General features: G+C 37.2%; 1 protein-coding gene across 1 annotated transcript in view; it reads right to left on the minus strand.

Annotated features, from left to right (window-relative positions):
• Nucleotides 1-24,782, minus strand: part of LOC131592086 (otogelin-like protein) — a 91,748-nt gene extending 66,966 nt beyond the window's left edge. The window contains exons 1-19 of the mRNA XM_058863364.1: nucleotides 24,699-24,782; nucleotides 23,684-23,723; nucleotides 22,539-22,587; nucleotides 20,398-20,455; nucleotides 20,023-20,082; nucleotides 18,592-18,690; nucleotides 17,799-17,953; nucleotides 15,031-15,152; nucleotides 13,642-13,847; nucleotides 10,834-10,961; nucleotides 10,100-10,206; nucleotides 7,780-7,886; nucleotides 6,965-7,090; nucleotides 6,162-6,270; nucleotides 5,906-5,952; nucleotides 4,438-4,583; nucleotides 2,733-2,856; nucleotides 971-1,148; nucleotides 127-251 (exon numbers count right to left, since the gene is read on the minus strand). Of these exons, the coding sequence (XP_058719347.1) occupies nucleotides 127-251; nucleotides 971-1,148; nucleotides 2,733-2,856; nucleotides 4,438-4,583; nucleotides 5,906-5,952; nucleotides 6,162-6,270; nucleotides 6,965-7,090; nucleotides 7,780-7,886; nucleotides 10,100-10,206; nucleotides 10,834-10,961; nucleotides 13,642-13,847; nucleotides 15,031-15,152; nucleotides 17,799-17,953; nucleotides 18,592-18,690; nucleotides 20,023-20,082; nucleotides 20,398-20,455; nucleotides 22,539-22,587; nucleotides 23,684-23,723; nucleotides 24,699-24,777 (2,065 nt within the window). The 5' untranslated portion in view covers nucleotides 24,778-24,782. The remainder of the gene's footprint in view (nucleotides 1-126; nucleotides 252-970; nucleotides 1,149-2,732; nucleotides 2,857-4,437; nucleotides 4,584-5,905; nucleotides 5,953-6,161; nucleotides 6,271-6,964; nucleotides 7,091-7,779; nucleotides 7,887-10,099; nucleotides 10,207-10,833; nucleotides 10,962-13,641; nucleotides 13,848-15,030; nucleotides 15,153-17,798; nucleotides 17,954-18,591; nucleotides 18,691-20,022; nucleotides 20,083-20,397; nucleotides 20,456-22,538; nucleotides 22,588-23,683; nucleotides 23,724-24,698) is intronic.
• Nucleotides 24,783-27,399: the final 2,617 nt, after the last annotated feature.

Here is a 27,399-nt window from a genome sequence, read left to right on the forward strand (position 1 = left end):
ATAAAGAAAAGAAAATGCTCATCTAAACTGAAATACATGTATGTGCAACTTTTTCACAGAGAAAATAAAAACTGTCCCATAATAATAAGATACATAATAAGTCCAGACTCTGATGTGAAAACATACCATTTTGCTGATTCATGTTGCAGGGATCAACCACAGGAATATTGACAGGCATGGAGCAAGCTGAGGATACCTTCCATGCATTGGCATGAAGTTGAGGGGTCCCTTCTATCATCCCTGCTGGAGATCTGCAAAGGAAAATATCAACACTGCAAGCATCCTGGGTCTACATGGGTAAGGATGCAAGCTCATTAAAAAGGCTTAGATGCATATTCACATTGAACAGTCAATCTGCCAAAAGAATTTCCTTCTCTGAGGTACAAAAGAAGAGAGGGCATGTGAAACTTTTTCCTCAATATTTTATTTTCTTGAAAATGTTCCTAGATTCCAAGTCTGCTGTGCAGACAAGTTTAGTGACATTATAGCTTGAGGAAATTTGGAGGAAATAAGGTTAAAAAGCAAGGAAAGTGTGCCCTTCTAATTAAAATATTCCTGTGGTTCAGAATTACATTGCTTTTACATTGTAACTTGATGTGGGGAGGAAAATCAAGCAGTAGTAGTTGTCTATTATGTAATTATCACCCACTTCTTATCTCAGTGCTCATATATTTGCTCTGAAGATAAGGGAGCATCAAGACAGGGAAAAGTGCATTCAAATAATATCATCATCCAGTAACTTCTACAAATAATATGGTAGCTTTTTTAATTACTTAGCAAAACATCTGAGAATGCCTAAATTTTTTGAGTTTCATATTTATAAAAGTGGCTATTTTAATAAAGACATTTTATGTTGGTTAGTTTAATAAAGTTTGATCACATTAACAAAATTAAATACTCAGATGATTATGTTCAACAAAACTTTTCACTTGTTATTAAACATGATATAAATGTACAGCATGCAACTTACAGAAAATCATCTCTTAAATTTCCATTGTACGTTCCACATAGTCCTAATGTTCTTCTCTTCCATCTGACATCAACTTGAACATAGATCCTCTCTCCATCTTTAGCAAACAGTATCTTCAAACCAAAACTGGTTTTCAGTTGAACAAAGAAAGAAGACACATTCTGAATTTCAATAGCCCCTGAGCATAGCAAAAGAAGAAGAAAAACAAAGTCACTGAAACACAGCTTCCAGGTTGTACTGGTTTATCCATTAAGAAAAAAAAAATTAAAACCCAGAAATGAAATGAAAAACTGTGCACAACCTCTCCATCAGACCATCATCCTCACCCATTCTCCATCTGAGCTTATTTCCAGTAACATCACAAATCAGGAATTCCAGCTACTGTTGACAGTAAAAAAATCTCACACCTTTCTGTATCTGTGAGTTATCTAGAAACCATGTTTGCATCTGTCTGGTTTTTTTTATTTTAGAAGAAAGCAATGCAACTGCAAGCCTCTGGCAATAAGAAGGCAAGACAAGAAACCTCTTGTTTCTTAGTCTGCAGTGATATTATAAAAGTAAGAAATGTTTGTAAAGTGTATTGAATCTTTAGATAGAAGGTTCTCTCTTACCACTACTGACATGACATCAGTATAGCTTCTTCCTTGTACTGCATGTGAACTGACCCCCTATCAAATTCCCAAATTTCCTTCCCAGCAAATCTATTATGCAAGGAAATGGAAATTTCACAGTCACTGCATTCATTTGCTACACATTGTTGGGCTACTTGCAGCTGAAGGCCTAAAGTAGATCCACCTTCGTAAGCAGCCTCTACACATGCACACACACACAGACTCAGGTGCATAAACTGAGAGAGGAAGGTAAAATCCTTAAAGATGTCCTTAGGGAATCAGACTTACTAGAGACACACAATTATTAAGAATGCAACACCGAAATATTTTTAATTGCTTATATTTGCTGCAGACAGTGTAAAGAGACAAGAAAGTGAATAGAGACTAATTCAAAAGAAATAAAATGAAGTTAACAATCAAATTATGAGCATAACTGAGCTATGAAGCTCATTGCCATAGGAAGCTGTGAATGCCAAAAGTAGTACTGTGACTGGACAAATTCTATGAAGACACTACTGCAATCACCAACATCAGACTCACTAAACTCTGTTTTGCTGAAGGCTGGGTAAGAATTTTACTCTCACTTTACTCTTTCAGTGAGAGACTAAAATTTCAGTAACTGGTCACTGTAAATTTCAAAATTTAGCAATATCATTTCTATCCTCACTGCTTGATTTTACAACGTGCTTTTAAGGCTGGTTTATTTTACTATACTTTCTGAAGATGTGAAGTAACCTGTCTGAAATCACAACATAAGTCAGCAGTGAAAATCAATATAGATCTCATGGAGCAAATAGATTCTATTCCATTCTATTTAGTCTAAAAAGTTTTGAACAAGCATCAAGGTCTCTTCACTTCCTTGCTTTTTCTTACCTCTCTGCCCCTATACACAAACAAAATGAGTGAAGTTTCTAGGTACTCTGTAAGATAAGAAATGCAACGAAATGAAGGCATAATGAAGAACTGTTTCACAGACGATAAAAGTAAATTTCTATAATTTTTACTAATGTTCTAAGAAATAATTGATCATGTCCCTTTATAAGCTATGTTTAAAGAAATTCTTTTTTCATAGACTGATATTATTAAAAAGTTCTGGAGCGTATAAGAGACAGAATGAGAACTCTGGTAATTCTTCTCCATGCACTTCTTACCATTGAGGTTAAAAACTTGGTTAGGGACAGTTTGGATTTGACCATATCTTGTGAGAGTTACTTGTTTCCTCACATCATCTTCAAGAACTAGTGTTATAGACTCAATACAGGCGTGGTCAAAGTTCTAAGTAGAAACAAGTTTCAACATCAGGAACAGGTAATGACATTAATAATATTGTGGAAAATAGAACCAAACAAACAGGGAAAACAAACAAACAAACAAACAGGGTTGGGGGGAAACCATATGGAAAGGAAATATCAGAACTGCTATCAGGTAAATCAGCTGTAAACTATTGCTCAAAGCATTAAACAAAGCACTCAAAATTGTATGGACAACATAATAAAATATTTTTTATGTATAATCTCTATATGCTAGGAGAATGCATTTTAGCTATTATGGTAGTATAATAGTAGGTGGACAGAGGTCCCCAGGTACTGATACTGGGTTCAAAATTCCATATTTGCATGGCCACCCTGGGTACTGCATATTGATGGGTTAACCATTGGTAGAGCAAGAGTATGACCCTATCTAAATTAAGCTGCTGCAACCAGGGCACAAATGCAGCAATGCAGGAAAAAGGAACTTTGGCACACATTAAGGTGTTTCTCACCTTGAAATGTAGTGATGATTTCTGATTACAGACAAAAAGGATATAAATTCTCCAGTATTACATTACAATAACTTATAAATACCTGACTATTGAAAAATCATGACCTATAAACTATGTCACACACACACCATTTTAGTGTGCAATCCAGGCAGAATTTATGAACCCAAGTACAGGACAAAAGTCAACACAGAATTAGCTGAAACCAACTGTCTTATGCTCCCCAGGGACCCTTCTGTATTCATCCAGAAACTTTTTGAGGTGCCTACAGTTGTACAGAACATTATTACCAGTGGCAACCTTGTTTCTCAGAAGCTGCCTAACCAACCATATCATGCTTGAGGCCAGCTGAAATACAGGAACAGCTGTCTCAACACCTATGCAGGAGAAGGAGGTGCTTACAAGAAAGGCAGAGAGGCACCAGCTCATAATCAAGCTTTTGAAGAGAGGACATGAGAGACAGTCCCAGAGCAGGGCATTGCTCCCTGCTGAGGTGTTCAGACATCCCTGTCCTCAGCACCTGGTCAGCTCTGAGTCACAGTCTCAAAGCCCCTTCTCCTGAGAGTCTAACAGCATCATTAAATCCACTCTCACAGGTAATTACTCTTTATAAGCACCTTTATTGCTAAAGCCTGTCTCCCAAAATATTTTCAAACAAGTATGTATGGTGCCTAGTTTCAGATGGTTTTCTGAAAAGCATTGTTCCAACAAATTAAATATAAGATATCAAATAAAAATCTAAAGCTACAAAAAAAAAAAAAAATCTTGCCTAAATAGTAATGTATTAAACCTACAGTGCTGCCAGCAACAGCTTTTCCAAGGCCTGACATCTGTTGGTACCATAACTAAAGGTGTTTATACAACTTCAATGTGCATAAATGAGTAACTCTTTAGACTTCATCCCTCAGAAGCTGCAATAGCTTTTACAATGGGCAATATAACATGTTGCAACACAATTACAAAAAACAGCTGTAAGATGGTTTCCGTTTATATTTTCTATTTAACATAACCAAGTAGTTTACATTAGAACTCTTAGAAGATTGCCTGAAATATGGATGAACCTGATTGTTTCAACATTTCAAAAAAATGTGGCTTACCTGTCCACAAGGTGCTTTTTGTAAAGTGATTGTGAATTTGTTTTTTCCAGTGCCTTTTACCAAAATGTACTGGCAAATCCCAAGAAAGGTAAAATGACGTCCATCAAATGTTGTGAAATGAGAGCTGCCTATGATGGAGCACTCAGCTTGAGAGTAAAAGTAAAAAGAATGTTCACTTGCACAAGAATGTATCATTACTTTGCAAATTATGTAAGAGAGGGGAAAAAAAGAAACTTTCTCCTGATTTCCAAGTATATAACCCAGGCTAACTTTAATCTAACAATAATGGCATTTAGAAACAAATTATGCTAGAAACATTATTTCCAACGGGTACCATCTCATAAAGAACACGTCCATGTGCAGCATCTTTTGTCTCTAACTAGGTGAGATGCCTATGATTAAAATACAAAAGACAATTCAGAAGTATCCTAGAATTTTTTCATCATTTTTCTTCCATGAGCCAGCATAAAAGAGGACAAGCCTCTTTCTCCATCCTTCTAGGTATTATGGAACTGCTTGTTACCACAGGTATGAAGGGGAGCAGGTGTCATCAGGGCACACATTTTGGGGTTTTTGCAGTTCAAATCAGGAATGCACTGCTGAAGCAAGTCTCCAGTTCATCCCCACTTACTGCACTTTCATTCACACCATAAGGTAGCATCAGAGCACATAAACTACTCCTCAGTGGGAGCACATCTAACTTGCTCCCACTACTAACAGGAACTCAGACCCTGGGACCAGACCAAAGTAGTCGTAATGAACTCCTCGCGTGCACACACAACACATCGAGACTGGTTCTCAATGTCAATTCTTTTACATTACAGATCCACTCTGTCAAGCCTTGCTTAACAACTGCTAAGCCTTATTACCTCATTCAAAGAGGGCTCCTTAATTTGCAAAAAAATCTTTTACACAAGCTTCATAATATAATCTTGTCTGAGACAGACAACTACCAAGGCATTTTCACCACCTGCATGCTGCATGTTCCTCTGTGTAACTCATTGCTGAGACATGCTACCTTTAAAGATAAGGATCATTATTCAAACACGAGCTGCTATTATAAGAGAGAAAATCTATCCCATAGCATCCAAATGATGGTTTTCTTATTACTTACAATAAAGTTGCACCTACAAGTGAGGAGATCCTTATGCCTGGCCTAGGTACTGCACAGGCAGTAAAAATACACCATCTGTGGCAAATAACACTGAGCATAAACAAGAGATAAAAAACAAGAAGTGGAGGTAGCACACTGAGGCAGGGGAAGAAAGTGGGAAAAGGCAAGATGAGTATGGTCAGGCAAATAACAGCTTCATTCCAGCTGGCTCACAGCTACTGTCAATATCCACCTGCTTAATCTTTCTTCCTAAATTGGCAGCCAAAAGCCTTGGATCATATATAGTTCTCTTGTCTTCATAAAAGTTTATCATTTTTGTTATGACGTGAGAAAAGAATCAAGAAATACAAATACCTGGACAATCATGATCAGTGCAGTTCCAAATGCCACCAACACAAATACTAAAAAGAAATATCACAAAATAAATAGTGTACTGATCTTTAGCAAGACAAGCAGTTTTGAGTTGATGAATATACCTTGAATTCACACAGAATAGCCTGTATATTTTAATGATACACATACAGTAGCTATTATTTAAAATGTGTGACTATGATGTTAAACTAAGTATGGACAGTAATCCTAGAGAGATGAAACACAGTCTTTCACATACCAGTTGCTACATTCTTGTTCAATTTTTGAGCCTACAGGGAAAGCAGTTCCATGATAAATACAAGGACAATTCGACAAAGAGATACAAGTTCCATTTTCCATAATGAGACCTATTGGGAAAGAAGTTAATAAATGAGATATAAAACAAATTAACAAACCCTGAATCACCGCTCTTCCCCCATCTGACGCAAATATTCCAATCTGCCAGAAGGTCATGTCATCAGTCTTAAACAACTACCAGCAAAAACAGTTGCCCAGTGAGTACAGAGAGCTCAGAGCTCAGCTCCCTATTAAGAAATTGTCACTCTGAATTGTTGTGTTATGAAAAATGTCTGCCTTAACCACATAAAACTGTACAGACTAAAAAATTAAAGGATTCTGAAATCTCATTATTTTTAGTCTGTCTAGAACTAGAACGGTTCATAGTCCAGTCAACAATTTTTGTCCAGTACAGGCCTCAGGAACTTTGGTTTCTTGTACAGAGCATGACACATTCAGTTTAAACAAAATTTCTATGGAGTTTTGAATAATTCAAATAAAGTAGACTAAATCTGTGCAATATCTTATTGTAAGAAGCACTAGTAAAAGCTCCAGATTTTAACTGATATTGCATGCTGAGACACCTTTGTAGATACATGTCTATCACAAAAAAAAGAGCAGTATCACAGTGACAATAACAACAGCTAGGGCAGAATTTACAATATTCATAATTTTCAGGCTTTAACCACAGTCTATTTAGACATCATTATGATGTTGGACACTAGCTTTACACATAGTTTTTTAAATAACACTAACAATATTTACCATCTGGACAGTAACAGCCATCTAAACAGTGCAGATTGCTGCCAAGACAATCTTTTTCAAATGTGCAAGTTGGTGGACAACAACTGATACAGTCACGGTGAACAAAGGTGTCTTCACACTTCTCAGCTTAAAAAAAAACCACATGATATACTGAACATTAGTGCAATTTCTCTTTCCATGCTAGAAAACATTGCTATCAAATTAACATTGTGCAGTTCTTCTGGTATAGGTAGGTAATCAGATCAAGTGGATGTTCTAGAGGAGTTTTAACTGATGAGCTATGGTGAAGCTCTTGTCAATATTTAAGTCTTTCTTTAGTAAATCCTTGTATCATCTGTCCAAAATAAGCTATAGCTTCTGTGACAGGGAAACATATTCATTTCTCAGCTAGTTCTAAGCCTTGTGCATGAAACTGAGCTGCAATTGATGGGTGGTAATGATAACAAGAAGGAGCTGGATTAACTAAATTAATTCTGTTACAGGGCCAGTTGAGGCTGAAAGGTCTTCTGTGACAAAGACCAACAACAGATCTCCACAGATGTCTCTTTGTCCTAGAACATGATCAGCACACGATGTTTCAAGAAATCCACAGAAACATGAATTTTGTGTGGATCTAAATCATAGTACAATGGCATTAAAATATTCCTCTTGCAAGTCATTGACTTCACTGTTTGCTAGCAAGAGTGAAACTGGCTGATCAGCTTGAGTATCAGGTTTGAGTTTTACAAGGAAAAATATTGTCAAGATGGAATACTTGAACTGAATACATGGGATATCTCAAAGGTCACGTAGCATGCTTTATTAAAGAGTCTTACTACAGGCAGGAAAGTCATCCCTCCAGTCCCGCACCGGGGACCCAGCATGAGAGCATGCTCTAGCGTACTCTGTCACTGCCCTGCAGTATGTTTCATCGTCATCCACTCTGAAATGATAAATAAAAGAATAATCAAGGAACACAAATCCTGTCTACAAATTTCTGCCTTGTGACACAGTACTGGATATTTCACGTATAGCTGACACCACTTGGTCATAAAGGCACGTAGGGAACATATAAAAAATGAATGAGCTATACTGAATATACTATTGTGGTTTTATCATTTGATTTCACAAAACATTATTTCATTTTAATATTACAACAAGGAATAAAACCACTAGTCCGTTACTTTTAAAAAGGGCTGCTTGAAGTGAGAGAGAAATAGGACCTTTTCATGAAGACAATGGACAACTCAGCACTCTCAAGATCCCCATCTCAGCCCTCTCCCTCCTGCATGATGGAGAAACTCTGACCTGCACTGATAAAAGACTTTCTGGTTCAAGTGAGAACTTCAAGTCTCCAATTGCCTTGAATTTAGATGAAAAGAACCTTATTAGTGGTCTTCTGATCTTGTGTTGAAGTTCTCAGAGCCAGAAGTATTATCCACTGAATACTGTGGACAGGCTCAGGGATTTACAGCACAGCCTTGAGCAGAGACAATATTTCTGCCTTAGTCTATACAGGACTGTATAGTGCATTTTTGCCAGAATCAAGTAAAAAGACATTCATTAATGTTTAGGCAAGTTCAAATTTCATCCAGATGTAAGTCACATGTGATGAAATACCACCAAACTTTTGTTACGGTGAAAGTTGAACTTGTAACATTCGCTGTGGAAGATTTAATGCCAAAATAAACTACTCATAAACATGACATTTCTATTATAAGCATGTTTATGACAGATCAACTGAGTTTGCCTCTCAACACACAAGATCATGCTTCTAAAATTAATTGTCTTAAGAATATGTTATATTATGTTTGTGTTCTGCTTTCAACACATCTATTATAAAATCAAACACCACTATACTCTGTTACAGTGATCAGTCTCTCCCACTCTCTTTATCTAATCCAATTAAATGGGTCTTAATAGGAAGAATACTTGGCCTATACTATGGCCACACAAAAAGCCTTCATAAACTGACACTAAGCCACAAGAAGAGAGGTCTCTTTTATAAACAAAATAAGCCTAAATTAATTAAATTCCTAGACACACATACTTCAAGGTTTTTAACATTCACAAAATTCACATGAACACACATCAGATTGTTCACAAAAAATCCAACGCTCCTTAACACCCCAGCACTGATTCAATACCTTACTTGAAAAAACTAGTTTTCATCATTCTTCAAAAGTCACAGTAAATTCCTGAGTTACACAGACGATACAGAGGCAGCTCATCTCTTTTCTCAGCAACATCAGTGTTTGCCTACAAACACAAATTCTTCCATCTTGACTCTATGGTAAATCAGAAAACTAAACATTCATCAGAAATTAAACTAAAAAGTAGTAATGGATTATACTGAGTGATCCTTATGTTTAGTCTTGTGATCCTTTCTGTGTATTTTTGATTAAACTGGTGATACTCTGAGAATTATATACTCTGCAAAAAATCCTCTTATTTCTGACAATTACTTCTTCATTTGAAAACCTTACTAAAAAGAAAATGGTACATTGCCCAATTATCTCTTCAATTACTGCAGTGTAAGTTTAACTTGAATGACAGGAACTAATCAGGAGTCTGGAGAGCTCAGGGAAAAATTCCAGGTTGCCTACAGTGCCAGCATCTGAGGGGGTGTGACTCCCACCAAAGCAAATGAGCTGAATTTCTTTTGGCAGCTCTGAATTAAAATAAATGGCACCATTTTGTAAAAATTCTACTAATTTGAATGATAGTGGTTACTCATAAAAAAACAGTCCAGCTGTCTGACAACTGGCCCACCTCCTCCAGTATTGTTGAGATTTCTTCCTAGTATCATCTCTGTGTAGTTCTGCTTCAGGGCCTCCAGATACAAGTTTCATGGGTTTTTTGTGACTAGCAGCTCATCTTATGTCATGAGTGATGCTCCATGAATTTACCTTCCACTTATCTGTCTCGTGTTTCCTTGAATCTATGTAAGCCTTTAGCAATCAAAATATCCCTTGTCAGACTGGTTCTGTGCCCTTTGTTCCCACACAAATCACCCCCTGAGAAACCCCGTCTCTTTCATTTTGGACTTGGTTCTTCCCAGCTTCCCTCAGTGTTCTTTCATTCTGGTCCCACACAAAAGACTGAGCATTCATTTCATGTGTCAAGATTAAATACACAAGAATTCCAGTACTTTACCTGCAAAGATCATTCATACAGCTTGAAATATAAGAATACGGATCTATACTCTCATGACAGCTGAGAAAAGGAAACTGTAGGAATATTTGGCACTTGAAGAATATGTCCTGTGCATTAAGGAGAATCGGTAAATGGAAGTTAGCCAATACTTTCTGAACAGGCATCATTCTCTTTAGCTTTGCTCCCCCAATCTAAGGTCCTTTACATCCCCATTAAAATTTGAGCATGGTGCTGTCTCAATTTACTATTATATCTCTTTTATTATTCTTCCTAAAATTTGTCCTTTATACCTTGGCCTGCTTGACTGCATGCTGGTCCTAAACCACCTGGGATGAAAAAGTGTGAAATGACCAAGAAAAGCATTTTGTGTCAATGCAGTAGCTGACCTGCAACTATTTCTGCAGTATTTCAGTCACTAAAATAATGAGGTGTAAGATGCCAGAACTGGAAACTAAGCCCAAGTTTAATGCAGTAATGAAGAGCTATGCCAGCAGACTGGTGCCACTTGGCACATCCAATCTGAGCCTTTGTACTTTTAAGCTAAACATATGAAGAACTTCAGGCACTCCCTAGCAACAGCCCTAATCTGAATCTTTCCCAAAGCCTCAATGCATTCAAGGCTTTTTCAACACTGTGTATATTGTTAGATTCTTGTACCAGCAGTAGCAGGGAAGATTAAGAAAATAGATGCGTACATATGCATGTATCTATGTATATACATAAAATATAAATACCTCAGTGGATTCTGCATTGGCTGAGCAAGGACTGGAAAAATCTGAGGCAGTAGGGACACAAGTTATATCATCTGAGGCTTGCACAGCCCAGCTATTTGCAAATTCAGCAATGTCTTCTGTATATTCACCTACTGCATAAAAACATTGGGAGAGCAACAATTAAAAAATTCTCAGCACAAAAACATAAGACAGCATTTCACAGTACGAGTCATAAAGAAAAATAATAACTTTTTTATTTCAGGTTGTATTTTACACTACTCTTAAATAAAAATATTGAAAAAACATGACAAGGTGTTGGCTTGGGTTATTTTAAGTGCAATAGCTGATAATTTCATAACAAATATACAAATAATGACAAGTGTAAGGCATTGAATACTTAAGAAATAATATATTTCTTTGAAGCAATTGAAGTCTTTCATCATGTTTCACAAAGGTCAGTTAGTGTTATTATCTCCCTCCTTTTCCCTTATTGTGGAGAGCCCTACAACACACACTCATAAGATGCCCAGCTCTCCTCACAGCATGGACATGGGAGAATTAATGAACAAGATGCATGACCGGAAGTCATGGCAACAGGCTTAGATACACAAACATACAAGAAGGTTGGCAGTAAAAAAAACAGACACAAAATTCCCATATACCAGCAGCAAGAACTAAATTTTACATTTCCTCTGCATTCTTAATTAGTTTTAAAAGGGTATAATGCCTCCACTTTGAAGAATCAGACATTAATTGTCTATGCTATGCTATGGTTATCTATATCTACACACAACTAGGAGACAAGATATTGAAATGAAATCATCTAGAGGGTTTTTCCTTTTCACAGAGCTGTACTATAGAAAACTTAATCTAACTTCTAGCACAAGAGGTACAAAGTTGGACACTGCAATGTGGAAAGCCACAAAGCACACTAATGAGATATATATACTTGGATCTCCACAAATAAATTCCTATAAACTTCTAACCTTCAGTCTGTTTTACTTATAAGTGAGGGAGACTTAAAATGTTTCTTCCTCTCTGACAGAGTAGTTCTTTCTGCAGAAAACCATTCCCAAACATAAAAGGCTGGGGTTTGATCTGGAGGTGAACCTGTCGATATAACTCTTCTTCTATTAAAACATTAAAAATACTTTATGTACTTTTTTACATGGCTTAAAAAAAAAAACTAAGTCTTTAAAAAATACCACAAAATAAAATCTTTGTCCTTGAAACACACAGTTCTATACACAGATACAGTCTTGCATATTAAAGCAATACAAAGATGACATTAAAGGTGAAGATAAGGAAACAGAAAATGAGGGGTTTTTTAAACTGTAATGGAATATGATATGCCTCTCAGCAGCTTATTTATTTAGTCATTACAAATAATGAGCATTTGGACACAAGAAGACTCAGGATAGATATAAGAGCTACCTTTACACTACTCATGGAAGTAGTTTAGCTGGGAGAGAGAAATCATTATATCAAATGATTGATAAGATTTAGAAATTCTTAGAAAAATGTTGCAGCTTGGTAGGGACCTGAATTAGCAATCTGTTCTTGTGAAGATCTCAGAATTTCATGCTTTGAATTTTCAGAGTCAAGGCACCATTTATACAGCTGGTTCAATATTAAAGTGATTCATTTCTCTCTCAGTTGTAAACTGCAATAATGCTATCATTTCTGATAAAGAAAAATGCTAGATGAAATTATCATGGTGAAAAAATTTAGCTCCAAAAATGAAGACAGGTATGAGCTGGAAATCTTTTATAACAGATAATGCATCAAAAGATACTGAAATTACTGAATTTGAAAGATCACATGAATTCATTATTTCCTCCAAATACTACTTTTCTCTATTATTACACATCAGCAGACTAAACTAGTTATTAAGCACACTGTATTCTAGTGTGCAGAAGTCACTGCACAAAACTTACTGCTCTTATGGCAAAAAGATATAAAAAACTTATACTCCAGCAGATTTTTAAGGACTCTGTAAAGATACGTATAGTGAGCATTCCTTCCCTAAGAAAGTTTAAAAGCTCCACTACCAACCATAGAAAACAGGGAAAAAGTTACTGTGGGATACCTTTTGTGATTTAAGAACATGCAGAGCCATGGGACTAGATTCTCTCAGCAGTTAATGGTAACAGTAAGATAATCTTATTTTGTTTGTATAAGAGAGTGAGAAAAATCCTCAAATTTTCAAGCTTGTTCTTGTTCTTTTTTTTTGTTGTTGTTCTTTTTTTATTCACATTAGTTGCAAGTAGGACAAAAGTCCCCATGAAGTACTCCCTACCTAGGTTACAGAATACAAGTTTAAAAATTTATCTCTGCCTCAGACACAGCACAAAGCAGCTCCTCATCCCAGAGGGTAGTCAGAAGCCCATAGTCCACCTGACCACTAAGGAGATACAAGGAACTCCCAAGAAACAGCTTGGAAATTTACTTATTTCAACTAGGATTATTATGATGCTGCTATAAACGAATGACTCAAGATGTTGCTCTTCCCTCCATCTTTAAACACAGAGAAAACCATAAATATTTGTTTATGTATTTATTGTTTGAAGGCATTTTCATCAGCTAGGATAAACATACCCCAAGTGCTTTGCTGAGCAAGACGCTTAAATGCACATATAAATACTTTCTTGAACTAGGACCTTTTCCTTTTGCATCTTTAATGAAGAAGAGAAGTAAAAGTAGAGCAGATACACTATTTTACTGAAATAACTGATTCAGGACTGCCTTTTTCCAGCATTATATTTATACAGCACTGTATTTTAAATGAACATGGAAACTGTTTACACAAAGGATAAGCTATTTACTTACTATTTTGAAGTATCAGGTCATCATATTTATTGCCATTAAAATTTCCACAAAGGCCACAAGGTTTTCCCTTATGATCTTCTGTCAGCTTAATATAAATACCAGAGTTTCCATCCCAAGCAAGAGAAAAACCAAAGGTAGTCTTCACCAGAATATAGTCAGCCAGTCTCTCAATGAAAGCATTTCCAACTGTCTGAGGCAATATCAATCTGGAAAAATACAGTCTACATCAAATATCTCAGATGAGATGAGATGAGGTTCATGCTAGAAAAATACCACATCACCTTCTAACTCAAAAAACTCTCTTTCCTGGGTGTACACCGTCACTCCGTTCAATTCTTCACCATGTTTTTACTATCTTATGTTTACTTCTCTGTAAGTAAATCATTTTTTAAAAAAAATTTTGATCAGCCATCAAAAATTAGTGCTTTCTGTTGTATACACCTATCAGTTGTACAAATTTTAGGCTTGAAAGAATAATTCATCTTTACTTTCAAAGCCTGGCACACTACATTGAGGAATACTTGAGTTCACTAGCATGCTCTACTGTGCAAGGAGCTATATGGTGCTATGCCCACCAGCAGCCCTTCTGAGCACTGGGTCACCACTGGCTTAGACATCTGCAAATGGAGGAACTTGCAGTACAGAAAATACCACTGACAAAAAAGTTGTAGCTCTTCCTCTGGTGAAAGACCACTGGACAATAATAAGCACAAATCTATTCCTGGTCTTCCAAAGTTGCTTCTGTTGGGTTGAACAGTATCACCATAGTGACCATTCTCAGATACTAAAGGCACTACAAAGGGGATGGCAAAAGCACCTCAACAACTTTCTTAAAATTTCTGTACTTTATCAACCAGTAAAATATACTTATGATAGTCTTGGGCACATCTTTTTACTTACAAAAAGAAAGCTAAATTTGGAGGTTTGGTGTACCTCAGAGATATTTTGTAGAGTTTTTGCCCCAAAGGGACTCAAGATACTTGTTTTAACCAATTCAGACTCATCTAAAAGAAGACCAGGTCTTATATTAGTTATAGTTACCAATAATAAATAATGAGAGCCTTGTCACAATGCTGTCAGGATACACCAGGGATTAGCTGGGACTGCCTGACACAAACTTTGTAAAAAGCAAGAGTGAATGATTGTCAGGTTTCAGCTGAGAAGCTGAACACAGTAAATGCAGGGAGCGTATTCTATCCCCACTCAGGTATTACATCAGTACTGTTACAGCTGCTCACACTAGAGCCCAAATCAGCCCAAATTCAGCAAGGGATCAACAGAGGCACAGAACAAACTGATTTATCTGCATTGTGAAAGAAGCATCCATTTCCCAAACTCCACATTATTTTTTTGCAATAAAATATTAAAACTCACCATTAGAACACTTACCTGATTCCATTTTTTCTTACTTCATGTCCTGAAATCATTATTTCTTCTTGGTTTGAAAAAAATAAGCTGATGGACCTATGACAAGTATATACTGAGCCGTAACAGTGAGGACTGTTATGAACCTTTGAGGGGAAAAATAAACACAAAACAAGAATAAATGCTTGCCCTCAATAATTTTGCACCATTTTTATTAAATTCATTTATTATATTTAAATTTTTTATGCTCTAGTTACTGAAAGAGGTTTACAAATAAATACCTAGAATATTACAAAGGCACAATGACAAAGATATGCAAAACTCAAAGTTCACACTACACAATACTTCTGAGAAATACAGCAACAGTTTAATAGTGCATGTCATCACAGGCCAGTGGTCTAAATACTAGTGAGCTAGCTTATAGAGGCCAAAGCAGGAGCTTGTTACTTGCACTGAAAAAACACCCCTATTTCTCTGTTTCTAGAGATCTGATCTATAAAACAGGATTACAAACCAATACAGAACCTCAGTGTAATAGCAGCGCTCTCCCTGCCAGCTGAGACTGGTACTAGCTTAACTGCAGCATGCACTCTGGAACCACTCAGGATTTCTTGAGATTTTGAAGTGCTCCCACGGATTACAGCAGGCATCTAAATTACATGGATCTGTTAAAATCCATTTTGCACTGGCTTTCCAGCACTACTAATGGAGAAGGGCAGACTTTGCTGAAGTGTGCTTCTCTACAGCATAATGAGCCAGGGGATTGGTTTAGTCACATATCAACTTACCTTGCTTGAATACAGTACTCTCAGGACTTGAAAACTGTGGGTTTGTGCTTGAGCAAAACTTACACAGTTTTCATTAATCTCAGTGGGAATGAGCCACCCAAACCTGTAGGATGTCCTATAGTGCTTCAAAAGCCTATGAGCTCATTTTAGACATCACTGAAGAGCGAATGTGTTTTGAATCTTAGATGCCTACCATTACCCAGATTAAAATATAGACAGAGTTTATATAGCTCAAATATGACTTCTGTTACTGTGTGTGTCATCATTCTCTGGGAAGGATGGGAATTCCATTACCAGTTTACTGTTAGGCTGTGAAGCATTTAATGTAATGCTGTGAATGCACTGTAATTGCAGTGCTGTGAAGCTAAATAAAATTGTAATTGGGAACATTTTATAAACATAGTTATGAAGGCTGTAAATGTAACTGTTTGGAAGAAAATATCTGTGAGTAAACACATATAGTGCTCGTGAATACTTGAATGAATCTTCCTTGACTGACACTAAACTTGGAAGTAAAAACCAGTTACTATTTCTTTGGGTGAAATAAACTAAACCAGGAAAAGCATTAGGAATTTTTACATGTATAAAGATAATCATATTAAAGATGACATAAAAGTTATTAGCCCTGGCAGATGGCTTCTATGTAAACCAGTCCCAAGACAGAAAAACAATAAAGGAAAATCAAAATAATTCTTTCGTGTTCTTCTCTTGAGGGGCGGATTATTAAAGCCAGAAGGACCATAATGTTAGGATTTGGCATGGATTTTTTCTCTCCATTGCCCAGTCAGTCTACAGTCTCACATTACTTATGACTATGCTGAGTAAACATTTTCAGTTTTTAGTAAAACATTACATTAGTTCCAGCAATTGAATAGAACCTTCTCTCTTTCCAGAGCCACTGGAATACACTGGCATATTGATTCCAGATTTTAATATAATCTTGGACTTCACTACAGCACTTTCTGAAAACTTTCAAGGGGTCGCAGCTGCATACAGGACCCAAATAATTAAAATGAAATTGTGAAAGGCGAGTGTAACAGGGTCTCTCTGTAACTTAAGCAGGTAGAAATGCCAGTTTTAATGGTAGATTTATCTTCACTAAGTGCTGTTATCTGAGGGAAGAACAGGTCATCTGTTTATAATTAAGAACAGTCCTCAGAGTAGAAATCAGCATCTAGATCTGCCCTTATGCCTTTGACCACTCTATGCCCACGGGCTCAAAATTAGGACCTCTCTTGTCCCTTCTTCCCTGCCCAATTAGCACCAATCCCAACCATTGTGAATAAGGTAATATAAAGACATTGTATCCTCTCCCCACAGTAACCACTAGCCTGAAAAATAGGGCAGCTATCTTCTAAGAGGGTATAGGTTTGAACTCTCTCCGACCCACAGTCATTAACCATGGACAGTCAGCAATTGGAAGAAATTACTAAAAAGAGAGCTTTCCATACATAGGTCAAGATGAAGCTTTTGAGCTGTTAATCTTATCTGCATGACGTAGAGGCAATCCAAAATTAGAATGAAAATCCCTGGAGGGGACAAGACAGGGAGCAAATCCCATTGGCCAGGGAGGCAGATCCTTATAGCGTGCCAATAGCTGTGAATTAGGGCTGTGTTCCTCGCTATTAGGCTAGTGATAGCTGTCTGCACTTTACTCAGCAACTCAATGTTTTTACAGCCTGATAGCTGAAGTTTATTGAAGTTTCTGGGGTCTGGTTTAAGACCCACTTTTGGTCCCAGAAGGGAGAAAGCAGAAATCCCATTAAGGATCGGGGAGTAAAAAGTACTATTTTTAATATGCTGACTCTTTTGATTATAATTTCATCAGTATTTTGAGTTACTGCATGTAGGTTTAGGCTTTTCCAGAAGTTTTCCACATTTCCACAGTTTTATATTTAAGTAATTAATGCCCAGTTTGGTACATTTATTGTCTCTCTACTTATTTTACTTATTTGTTTTATATTTACTTACATACTTATTTCTAGGGCATGTTTACATACTTACCCAAACAGTATACTGGGGTTCCAGAGTACTGCAGTCTTTTGCAAATATATAGGAGCAATTTCCTGGGAAGTAGTAGTAGATGCCATCAAAAGTTTCAAAATTATACTGTCCCCACGATTTGCAAATCCCATCTCTGTCCTTACCAGTGTTAGGTACTGAAGAGAACACACCGAGTTTACAAAGCATGGTCATCAAAAATTAGCAAGTACAAAAGATAAACTTATGTCTTCAACTTTAAATAAAGTCAGCACTCTTTTTTAATCTTAAATATGCAGTTTTAGCCATGTGAAATCATCATTAGGTTTTTTATTTGCTTCAGTGGAGACATTTTAATTACAAGTAGAGGCAAGGGATTTAGATATTCTGCACATCCTGGAAAACAATTGTTGATTCCTACAAACAGCAGATTACAGAAACCAATGTGTTTAAATAGTGGGTAATTTAATTTGCAATAAGCCACTCCTTGTTAAAAGAAATTAAGAAATGCAGTGTTTTTTTGGTTATTCAGCTAACTATAAAAAAAGCTGTCTGGTTACTGATATACTAGACAATGGTCTATCTGTTATGGTATCTATATATCATTACAGCCCAAATGCTGGAATGTAGGCATTTCTGATGTTGCTTTCTATATGTCCCTAATGCTTATAATTTTAATCTTCCTAGCTACTGGCCAAATGAGAGAGGCCTGCTACAGAATAATCAAAAATATGCTGGTATCAGTATATTTTTCAAAATCTGTATCATAAATCTTCCTGAAAGCTGACACTAAACTATTTTGACCCAAAAAACTTACCAATTTGGCACCTGCCTCCTTGAGCCTGAAATAACTGACAGTCACAGTCACCTGCCTCTGTGCAGGCTGCTCCATTAAGGCACTCCTGGGGACATGAGCCTGTAAGTAAGCATTCCAGCCTTTTAGTAGAGACAGTATTTTGCAAACAGGGTGAGAGATTCCAGCTAAATCCTTTTATTGCTAAATCGCGAGCCGCTATACTAGCTGAGAAAATTAACCAACAGCTATCTCCATTTTTTAACATATGCTTAATTTTATCCTTCGTGTTCCTTGGTTAAAAGAGAAGCAAGGTTCTCATTTGGTTTGAGACTCATAAACTAACAAAGGAACAAAAGGTCAACCTCCTCCAAGCAAACAAAAGGTCAAGTTCCCATGTAAAGAAATCAAATCCCAGTCCTGCTGATCTCAAAATATACAGGACACAGATCATTCTAATTCACTAAATTCAGCATAATTTATACATATATTCAGCTTCTCCCTCCTAAACATTACTGCAAATGGTACATTCAGTTTATGAACAGTCCAGAATATATATTTTAGAGTCAAAACCAGTCTTAAACAACCTTCCCCACATGCTAAAAAAAAGTCAGCTGAAAGGTTATTTCTACTTCAGAGGTGACTGGAGTCAGAGACTTTAGATTCCATGGCAATGGCTTGTTTTGTGTTATAATTAGTAATTTTTTCCAAAAGAAGTTACATTAAATGGTTTTATAGTCTGTTTGAAAGCTAAGACCTCCTTGTCCTTTACTAATCATTCATTGAGTTGGGTCTAAATCATTATTCCCCAAAAGTGGAAAAGAAAACTAGTCCCAAAGCAAAACTTCACCAGCTATTACAGATGGTTGCTTGCTTTCTTGGAGTAGGATTAAGACTCTACGTACATACAAAATCTTCCAATGTTTCTGATGGAAATTTAAAAAGCATAGCAAAAGGCAGGAAGTAAATGAAATAAACAGGCCCTTCCACTCCCATTGAGGCACAGCAAAGCTGCTAGTGATATTAAATTGGAAAAAAATGGGACCTTTACTCTAAAGGTACACAGAAGCTACCAGTGGTTAGGAATATCATCCATCATTGTGAAAATTCCTTTCCATGCTTAGCTTTGAATGTTTTCCATTTAAGAACTGCTTTCCAAATATACATAGATACTCTGAAAATACCAACAAAGTGAAAACTATTGTTCCTATAACAGCACTAATTGGGAAATACTTTGTTGTTCTTAGAATTTTGAGCTGTAAAATTTCATATATTCATTTACATAGAAAACTGCAAAAGAAGGCACCTGCCCAGGCATTTTCAAAGAAGGATAGCAAAATTCCAACTGAAGTTGCATACAGTGAACTTTTCTGTAAACAATTTCTGTAACTTGAGCCTGCTTTATATATTTGTCCAATTCCTAAATTCCTACAGGAGAAGCTTCATGCTCATTACCTGAGTATTCCTTTCTCTTTGCATAACCAGTTATAAACCTCTCTGACAGACTTCCATCCTCTGACAAGACCAGAAAAAAAGTGGCAGAAATTAAAATTTGTAATCAAGCTAAAATTTAAAAAAAAAAAACAAACCAAAATCTCAAAAGATTGGTTTCATTAGCTGTTCAGATTTGGTGGTAAGGCCTTATTTTGAAAGCACAATTTTAACAGATTTCTTTTTCCATATTTAACATGGATAAAATGAGAAAATGAGACAGGACAGAGTTTTGTAGGGACATGAAGAAGAGGGCTTCCACAGCCCATGGCAACACAGGGGAGGACGGCAGCATTTTCAGGGCTCTCTCCTCCTGCAGGTGAGGAGCACAGCACTGACCTCCTGGTGGACTTCGCATCAGGGCCCCATGATGGTGCAACCGGGAGGCAGCTTGAACCTGTCAGAGAAACATAAGAGCAAAACTAGGGTGTTTGTGGTTTACAAATTAATTGATAAAAGCCTGAGGCTTTGCACTCAAACACTGGGTTGGGACTTGTAATACAGAAGAGTAATTTGCATCTCAGCCAGTGCATGGCACAGTCATGGGTGCGGCTGGAGGGATTGTGCCTGGGAAGGAGAAGCACGGCGGCTTTTGAGGAGATGGGACAGATACATCTACTATGTGAGATCACTACTGGCTTCTCATTCATGCCCTCCAGTCCCAGTAAATCACCAAGGTTCCACATGGGAAGTTTTGCATTTATATTTCACTCAAATAACCATACTCTTCATAGTTGAAGAACTCTTTCTATTGCTTCTGCTCCCCTGACGCATGCTCTGTGATGCACCCTGATCATCCCACTATGGCCAGTCTAGCTGCAATGGATTTTGTGTTCGCCTTGACTTCCTTCAGAATTGCATTTTGGTTCATCCCAAACAAAAGAGAAAGCTGATCTCTTTTCTAGGAGATCTTCCTATTTAGGAACAGGGAGCCTCACACTGTGAGGAAGCCCTGCATCTGGCCCAGCATTCTCAACACTAAAGCTTGTTACATCACATTTTCCCTTCCAAGAACTGATCCCATTTCAGACTGAAAGTACTCTGGGGCTTTTTCCCCCACTAGTCTGACTGGAAAGTTTACCAGGATGAAGTGCAGAGTACTTAAATATTTCCCGCTTACATTTATTCACGGCCAGTTTAAATCCCTTCCTTTATAAATCTGGTCCTTTTTGCTTAAATAGCTCTTCTTCCCTCTGTTTTTTATTTATTTCTTATCTGATGTTCTATGAAAAAGCAGTTACCTTTCTCCAGCCCCCACAGACTTAAGTGCCAGCCTTCACCTGCTCAACTAAGTGAAGAAACTTTTTTAGTCTTTGTTTGTACGCTAATTTCTTTCTTCCCTCCTGACTCCACTCATTCTCCACATCTCGAGTTGGAACTGATTGATCCCAAAGTTAACAACAGTGTGCAAGGAACATTTTAGGGTTAGTCTTGCCAATACGTCTTACAATGACACATAAACCTCCCTTTTTTCAAATGGAAATATGCTGTGGGATGCTTCCAAGTAGTACAATCTGCTTAAAATCAACCTGAAATAGATTTCATTGAATCACCACTTGGAAGGCTCCCTGCACGAAAATTATTCCTGGTGCCCATGGTAGCTGCAGAGGGTCCCTTCCCTCCCTGCGCAACAAGATCCATTTCCATTTTTTCTGATAGCGACTCCAAGTCACTTGCCTCAGAAAAGCTGCTTTTGGCCTTTGTGTCATTTCGCAGAGCGTCCTTGTTGCAACAGCACTTCCCTGCTGAGGGCCCTCCAAGAACACCTCCAGTCCTGCTTCTCTCAGAGGCTTGATTCCCCTTAGTGCAGTGCTTCCCACCAGCTGCCTTCTGACTCGGTAGCAGCACACAGACCCCACAGGCCTTGGAGAAAATCACCCCTGCTTCGGCTGCAGGCTCCCTGAAACACCCCGAGGTGGGACCAACTCTGGCTTCCTGCCTACCCCTTTCAAAGGGGTCATAACCCTTGGCTGGGCTCCATAGCCCAAGTGTGTACAAGTGGGGGAACAAGATTCCTCTATTTAGGATTGAATTTCAGCACAACATTGCCGGGATGCAGCACTGAGGCAGCGTGGGGTCAGGGCGATGGGAACCAGGGCTGGGCCGGAGCCGCCAGGGCTCCATGTCCGGGAGAGAGCCTTGCCAGTGGTGCCGCCATTGTGCCTCTCACAAACACAAACAGTTTCCACATCCTGTTCACCCCCACAAAAGACAGAGATGTCCCGGGTTTATTTCTGTGGTGTGTGTCAGTCGGCTCGGCAGGGCAGGTCGCTCACCGGGTGCTTTGCTGAGGGAGAATGAAGGCATTAGGCCACGGCTCAGGCACGGTAAGCAGGTGGGGAGTAGCTGCTCCTCCTCACTGTCCTCCTGTTACTGCAGCCCATCTTCCCACAAAGGGTCATTTGTAAGGATGGCAAAGGCCCAGAGCAGAAAAGGGAGGAGGGTTTCCCCACCCTCCTGCTTTTGGAGGTATAACCTACCTCGGCTGTTACAAGATCTCTTTTCTGTCGAGTTGCATTAGACTCATTTCTGGAAGAAAACAAAAAGGATCTTGTATTATCAAAGGTCCCTGGAGCAACCTGAATAAGCAAGTCCCCAGAGAGAAGTGTTTCTCTCTGATTACTATCACTTTATCAAAGAGGTCTTTCTTGGGTTAACATTTAAAAAGGTGATTCTTTTCTCCTTTTTCTTTTTTTTGTTTTGTCCGTGTCTCATTTTACAAAATTGGACAGCACTCCAATCTCTGCTTGCACAGGGAGGTACCTAGAGCATTGGGGAGACATAAATAGGCAAAACAGACTTACACAACAGGATACAAAATTGTAAACCAGCTTCATATTTACTTCATGCCGCATGTCAGTGGCTACAAATTCCCCAGAGTGTTGCTTGAATATGCTCTGATGGTACTTTTGATAGCAAGAGATGACTCTCCAGCTGGAACCGACTTTAATTTGTGATTAAGTTTAGAAGCAAGGGCATCAAACTATAAAACACACTTAGTTCTATCAACACTCCATGATGGCATATCATTTGACGTGCCTGTGTGTCCCCTGGATGTATTAGAAGTCATGAGACACACAAAGCTACATCCAACTTGATGCCTTCATTGAAATTGATGGCATAGATCCCATTTAATTCAATGGGATCAGGAACATTGCCTAGTTTGGGTTTTGTTTGGATTTCAGCTTCTATGTGAAAATTTGTATTGAAAATGTTTATTTTAAGGCTGTATAGCACTTACTTCTCTGTGCTTCAAATAGCAGCTAGGATTTTATTATGTAGTTAAAACTGTAGATGGATACTCATTTAATGTATTTTTCCAGTTGTGAAATCATGATCTCATGCTGTTTTCATTCCATTATTCCTCTAAGCTTTCTCAAGACCATAGAAGCATCATTTTTCATAAGGACCTCCATTTTTCAAACAGAGGACCCATGCCCATTGCATAAATACTTAGAAATGAGTTGTAAACATTCTGAAAGTGTGTTCTACATCCAACCTACATGTAGATGACATTTTACACATTGAATTCAAGTCTATATTTTACTTTCTAACTTGCACTGCATTGTACTTGCTCATTATTATTATGTTTGTGGGACTTGACAAATAAGGAATAAAAACTTACCTCGAAGTTCTTCTCAAAACAGAAAGCTTGCAATAAGATCCTGTAGATTAAAAAATCATGAAGGTAAACATTTTTTTTCTACAGCATCACTCTGCCCTTGGCAAGCAATGTCAAGTTTAAAACAACATTATTGAATTTTAGGGTTTAACAATCCCAAGTTTTCCAGGGCAACTTTGTACAAACTCTGCATCCAAGGAATGTACCACTATATGCACTCCTTCCTAAGCATTTGATTCTCTCATACAGTCTTCTCCTGCAGGTTTTCATGGCTGTAATTCTGGTACATGCTACCATGAAGAAGTGAAAAGAGTTCATAGTTCTTTAGGGGCTTAGAACAAAAAAATAGAACAGGTAAACAGGTAAAATAGAACACGTACTCAGAGCTTTCCAGAATCAAGCCTCCGGGGTTATAATACCTTTCCGACTGTTGTTTGTAAGACTCAATTGTAAATAATTTTAAATGAGTCCATGCTTAAAACAAGCAGCAAATAAACAAAACCAAGCAAAATCACAAAAAAACTTTTTATATTACATTAGAAATCTTTATAATTGTAGCAAGGAAACTAAGGAAACTATCTATAGGGTCCAGTTGCATTATATAGAAAATAAAATAATTTCTATAATTAGAAGAGCAATTATTTACCCTGGAAGTCTAAAAATGTTTAAACAATCTGCAGGTGCATTCAGTTCAAACAAAATCTTACCTCATTGAAAATCATTAAATGCTACTCATCTGACAATAGTAGCAATAAAGGTAAGAAAGTTAGATTTTGTTCATAAATAATTGTATTCTAACAAATTCAGACATAAAAAACTACTCTTAAAAAATATTTATATTTTAGTTTCTACACCTGTGAAAGAGAATGGTAATATATACTTGTTTAAACTGCCTTTACAAATGCCAGCAAGGTTAAAAAAATATGATAGAAATAGAACTAGCTGTAATATTAAAATATTTAGAAAAATTTTTGTAAAAATTAGTATTACTACAAAAAAAATGGAATAAAATTCTTACCTTGCAAAGTGGACAGCAGTGAATGAAGCAAGAATATACTCCACGGTATCATTAAACTGAGCTTTCCTACAATGTTCATTTCAGTTTAAGTTAGAAAAAGGGAATTTATCAAAATTAATGGCTTTGATTATATGACATCTTACAACTATGTATTTCTACAGTGTTTTGAAATCCTTTAGAGGTTAGATAATTGGACACATTACTCAAAATAATGTAATGCAAAAGAGGAAGGGAGCAGGAGACATCAAGCTTGGTAGCTACATACAGCTCCAGGAGCTTTGCGAGTGTTGCGTACGACTTCCTGGCTGCATGTCTCTCATTAGCAATGCATGGTAGCTCCTCAGCACAGTCTGTATTAGTTACACTTCCACCGGACCTGCGAGCCTTACTCCCCTGTTGAATTGAATCGGCCCTTTATAATCTAGCAGACAATGACAGAAATGTTGCCATGTCATGGTGGTTTGAGAGATCCTTCTGTCGTCACACACCTTTGTGTGCATTGAAGCTTGAGTTGAGGGCTATTCTCTGCTCCTTAGTATGGAAAAATAATTTTGCAAGACACTGAAATAATACTACTGTATAAATTATAACTGCATGATTTTACATATTAATATATTGGTTTTTTTCTGTCCTGGAAGGAGAGAGATGAACTTCTATTAAATAATACATTTGGCTTTTTAAGAATATTCTAGGTATAGTTTGCTTATAGCACAGAAGAAGGCTTCTCAGAGGACAATTATATTTTAGTTTTAATAAATCATGTTATGAAAATTTTGTATTAGGAAAAAGGAGAAAGAATTCAACAGGGCCAAAGGGTTTAATTTCTAATTATTGTTAAAATATAAAAACATAATTTTACCAAAATTAAAAATCATCATGATTTAAAATAAAAGTCCCTTGCCTGCTTTACCATAGTGTAAATAGAATCATTGAAAAGGACAGCTTTAAAAACACAAATAATGCTACTTGAAATAGCTGATGCTCATTTTATTTTGCAAAGCCTACCTTTTGCCTACCATCCATTCTTCCTAGGAGGCGCTTTGTGAGACCCTCTAAGCATGCTACAAAAGAGTGGTTGGACCCAAGTAAAATTCAGATGTTGATGGCCTCTCTTGGGTAAAAAGTTCCCCCACCCTTTCTTCTAGCATTTTCTCTTTCCTGTTCCCCAGATGGACAAGAGAAAGCAAATGAAAACTCAGCTAAGTTAGCCAAGCACAGACAAGGACAAAACCCTGTGTCCACACAGCAGCCAACAGCACTGATGAAGACTTGGGATCACTGACGGCACAAGGGTACTTATTGCAAACTGATGTGTAACACTACACTCTGTGGAGTATTTAAGAAGTATTTTTATTACTGTTGGATCTGAGAAGCTGACATTCCTGTAGTTGCATTTCAAGAGCGTTTTTTTGCTTTGTTTTTACTTCTGACTGGCTTTGGGCTGTTCCCATGGATTGGCTGTCTGCAGCTGGACAGCATCTCTCAGCTCAGTTGCATCTGCAGTATGCAATCCAAAACCACTCCACACCACAAACAGAAGCAAAAGAAGTGATTTCTTAGGTCATAGGGACACATTGATGTAGTCATTCACAGACTTTGAACCCTTATGTAAGAACTTATAGAAAACAGACTTTCGCTATCTCATAAACCTACCGCCAAGAGTGCTATCAAGATGAAACCAAGTATTACGTCTTCCAAATTTCATCATGAGTCTCTGTCACCTTACTGTCAAGCTTGTTGAAGTCTGGTTTAGAAAATGTTCGAAACTCAGGCTCTTTTGAGAAATCTGATCTGGGATTCCTCCCTTTCTCAAGACTATTTCTCACCATACTTCATATGCAGTTTCACAACTAAGTTATTGTTATATTAATAGAAATTAACTCATTTGGTTTAACAGGAAAAAAAAATCCAGAATAGCTTTTTTGTGAGTTTTGTTTGGTTTTGTGGGGTTTTTTAAACAATTTTTCTATAGCAAAGTTGATATATGTAGGATTTCCCAGTTGTTTAATTTCTAATATTTAAAAATAGGCCAAGCCTTATTAGCTGCAAAGGAACTTTGCAAGAGTTAAAGCAGTAGGCTTCATAAAGTTTAGACATCTCAGCCCAAAGCAAGGTAGGAAACAGCTAAGTCCCAAGTGCATTAAGGATGTCAGCTAAGGAAAAATAATTATTCAGCCAAGCACTCTGAACTGTAACTCAGAGGACTATATTGAGATTAAAAGAATCAAATCAAATTATATCAAGGCAATAAAACATATTATCTACGCAAGTATTAGAATACTCCCAGACTGGCACTACTGAAAAACTTGAACAGAAAAAAATGCACTAGAAAATAATTGCTTTTGTAAGAAAACAAGCACAACACAGAACACGCTTGTCCACAATTTAAAAATGCCAGTGTTACATTTCTAAGTTACAGATGTTTTCTTCAAAAATAAAATTTAAATATTTCAGTAGTAATATATTTGTACATTGAAGTCAAGATAAATTTTCTATAAATTTTCCAGCATGATGTTTGAGAGGACTTAAATATATAGAGGTCACAACATTCATCAGGATTATAAACAACTGATTATAATTGCTTTCCATGCCACGGGCACAAGATTACCCTGGTTTGAAAGTGGGTCCATTGTCATTAACAAAATATGGTATTTTCAATGAAGAATTCAAGTGAGGCCACATTTTGTTGCGCACAGATGAT

Source organism: Poecile atricapillus, chromosome W (genome assembly GCF_030490865.1).
Source record: "Poecile atricapillus isolate bPoeAtr1 chromosome W, bPoeAtr1.hap1, whole genome shotgun sequence".
NCBI lineage: Eukaryota > Metazoa > Chordata > Aves > Passeriformes > Paridae > Poecile > Poecile atricapillus.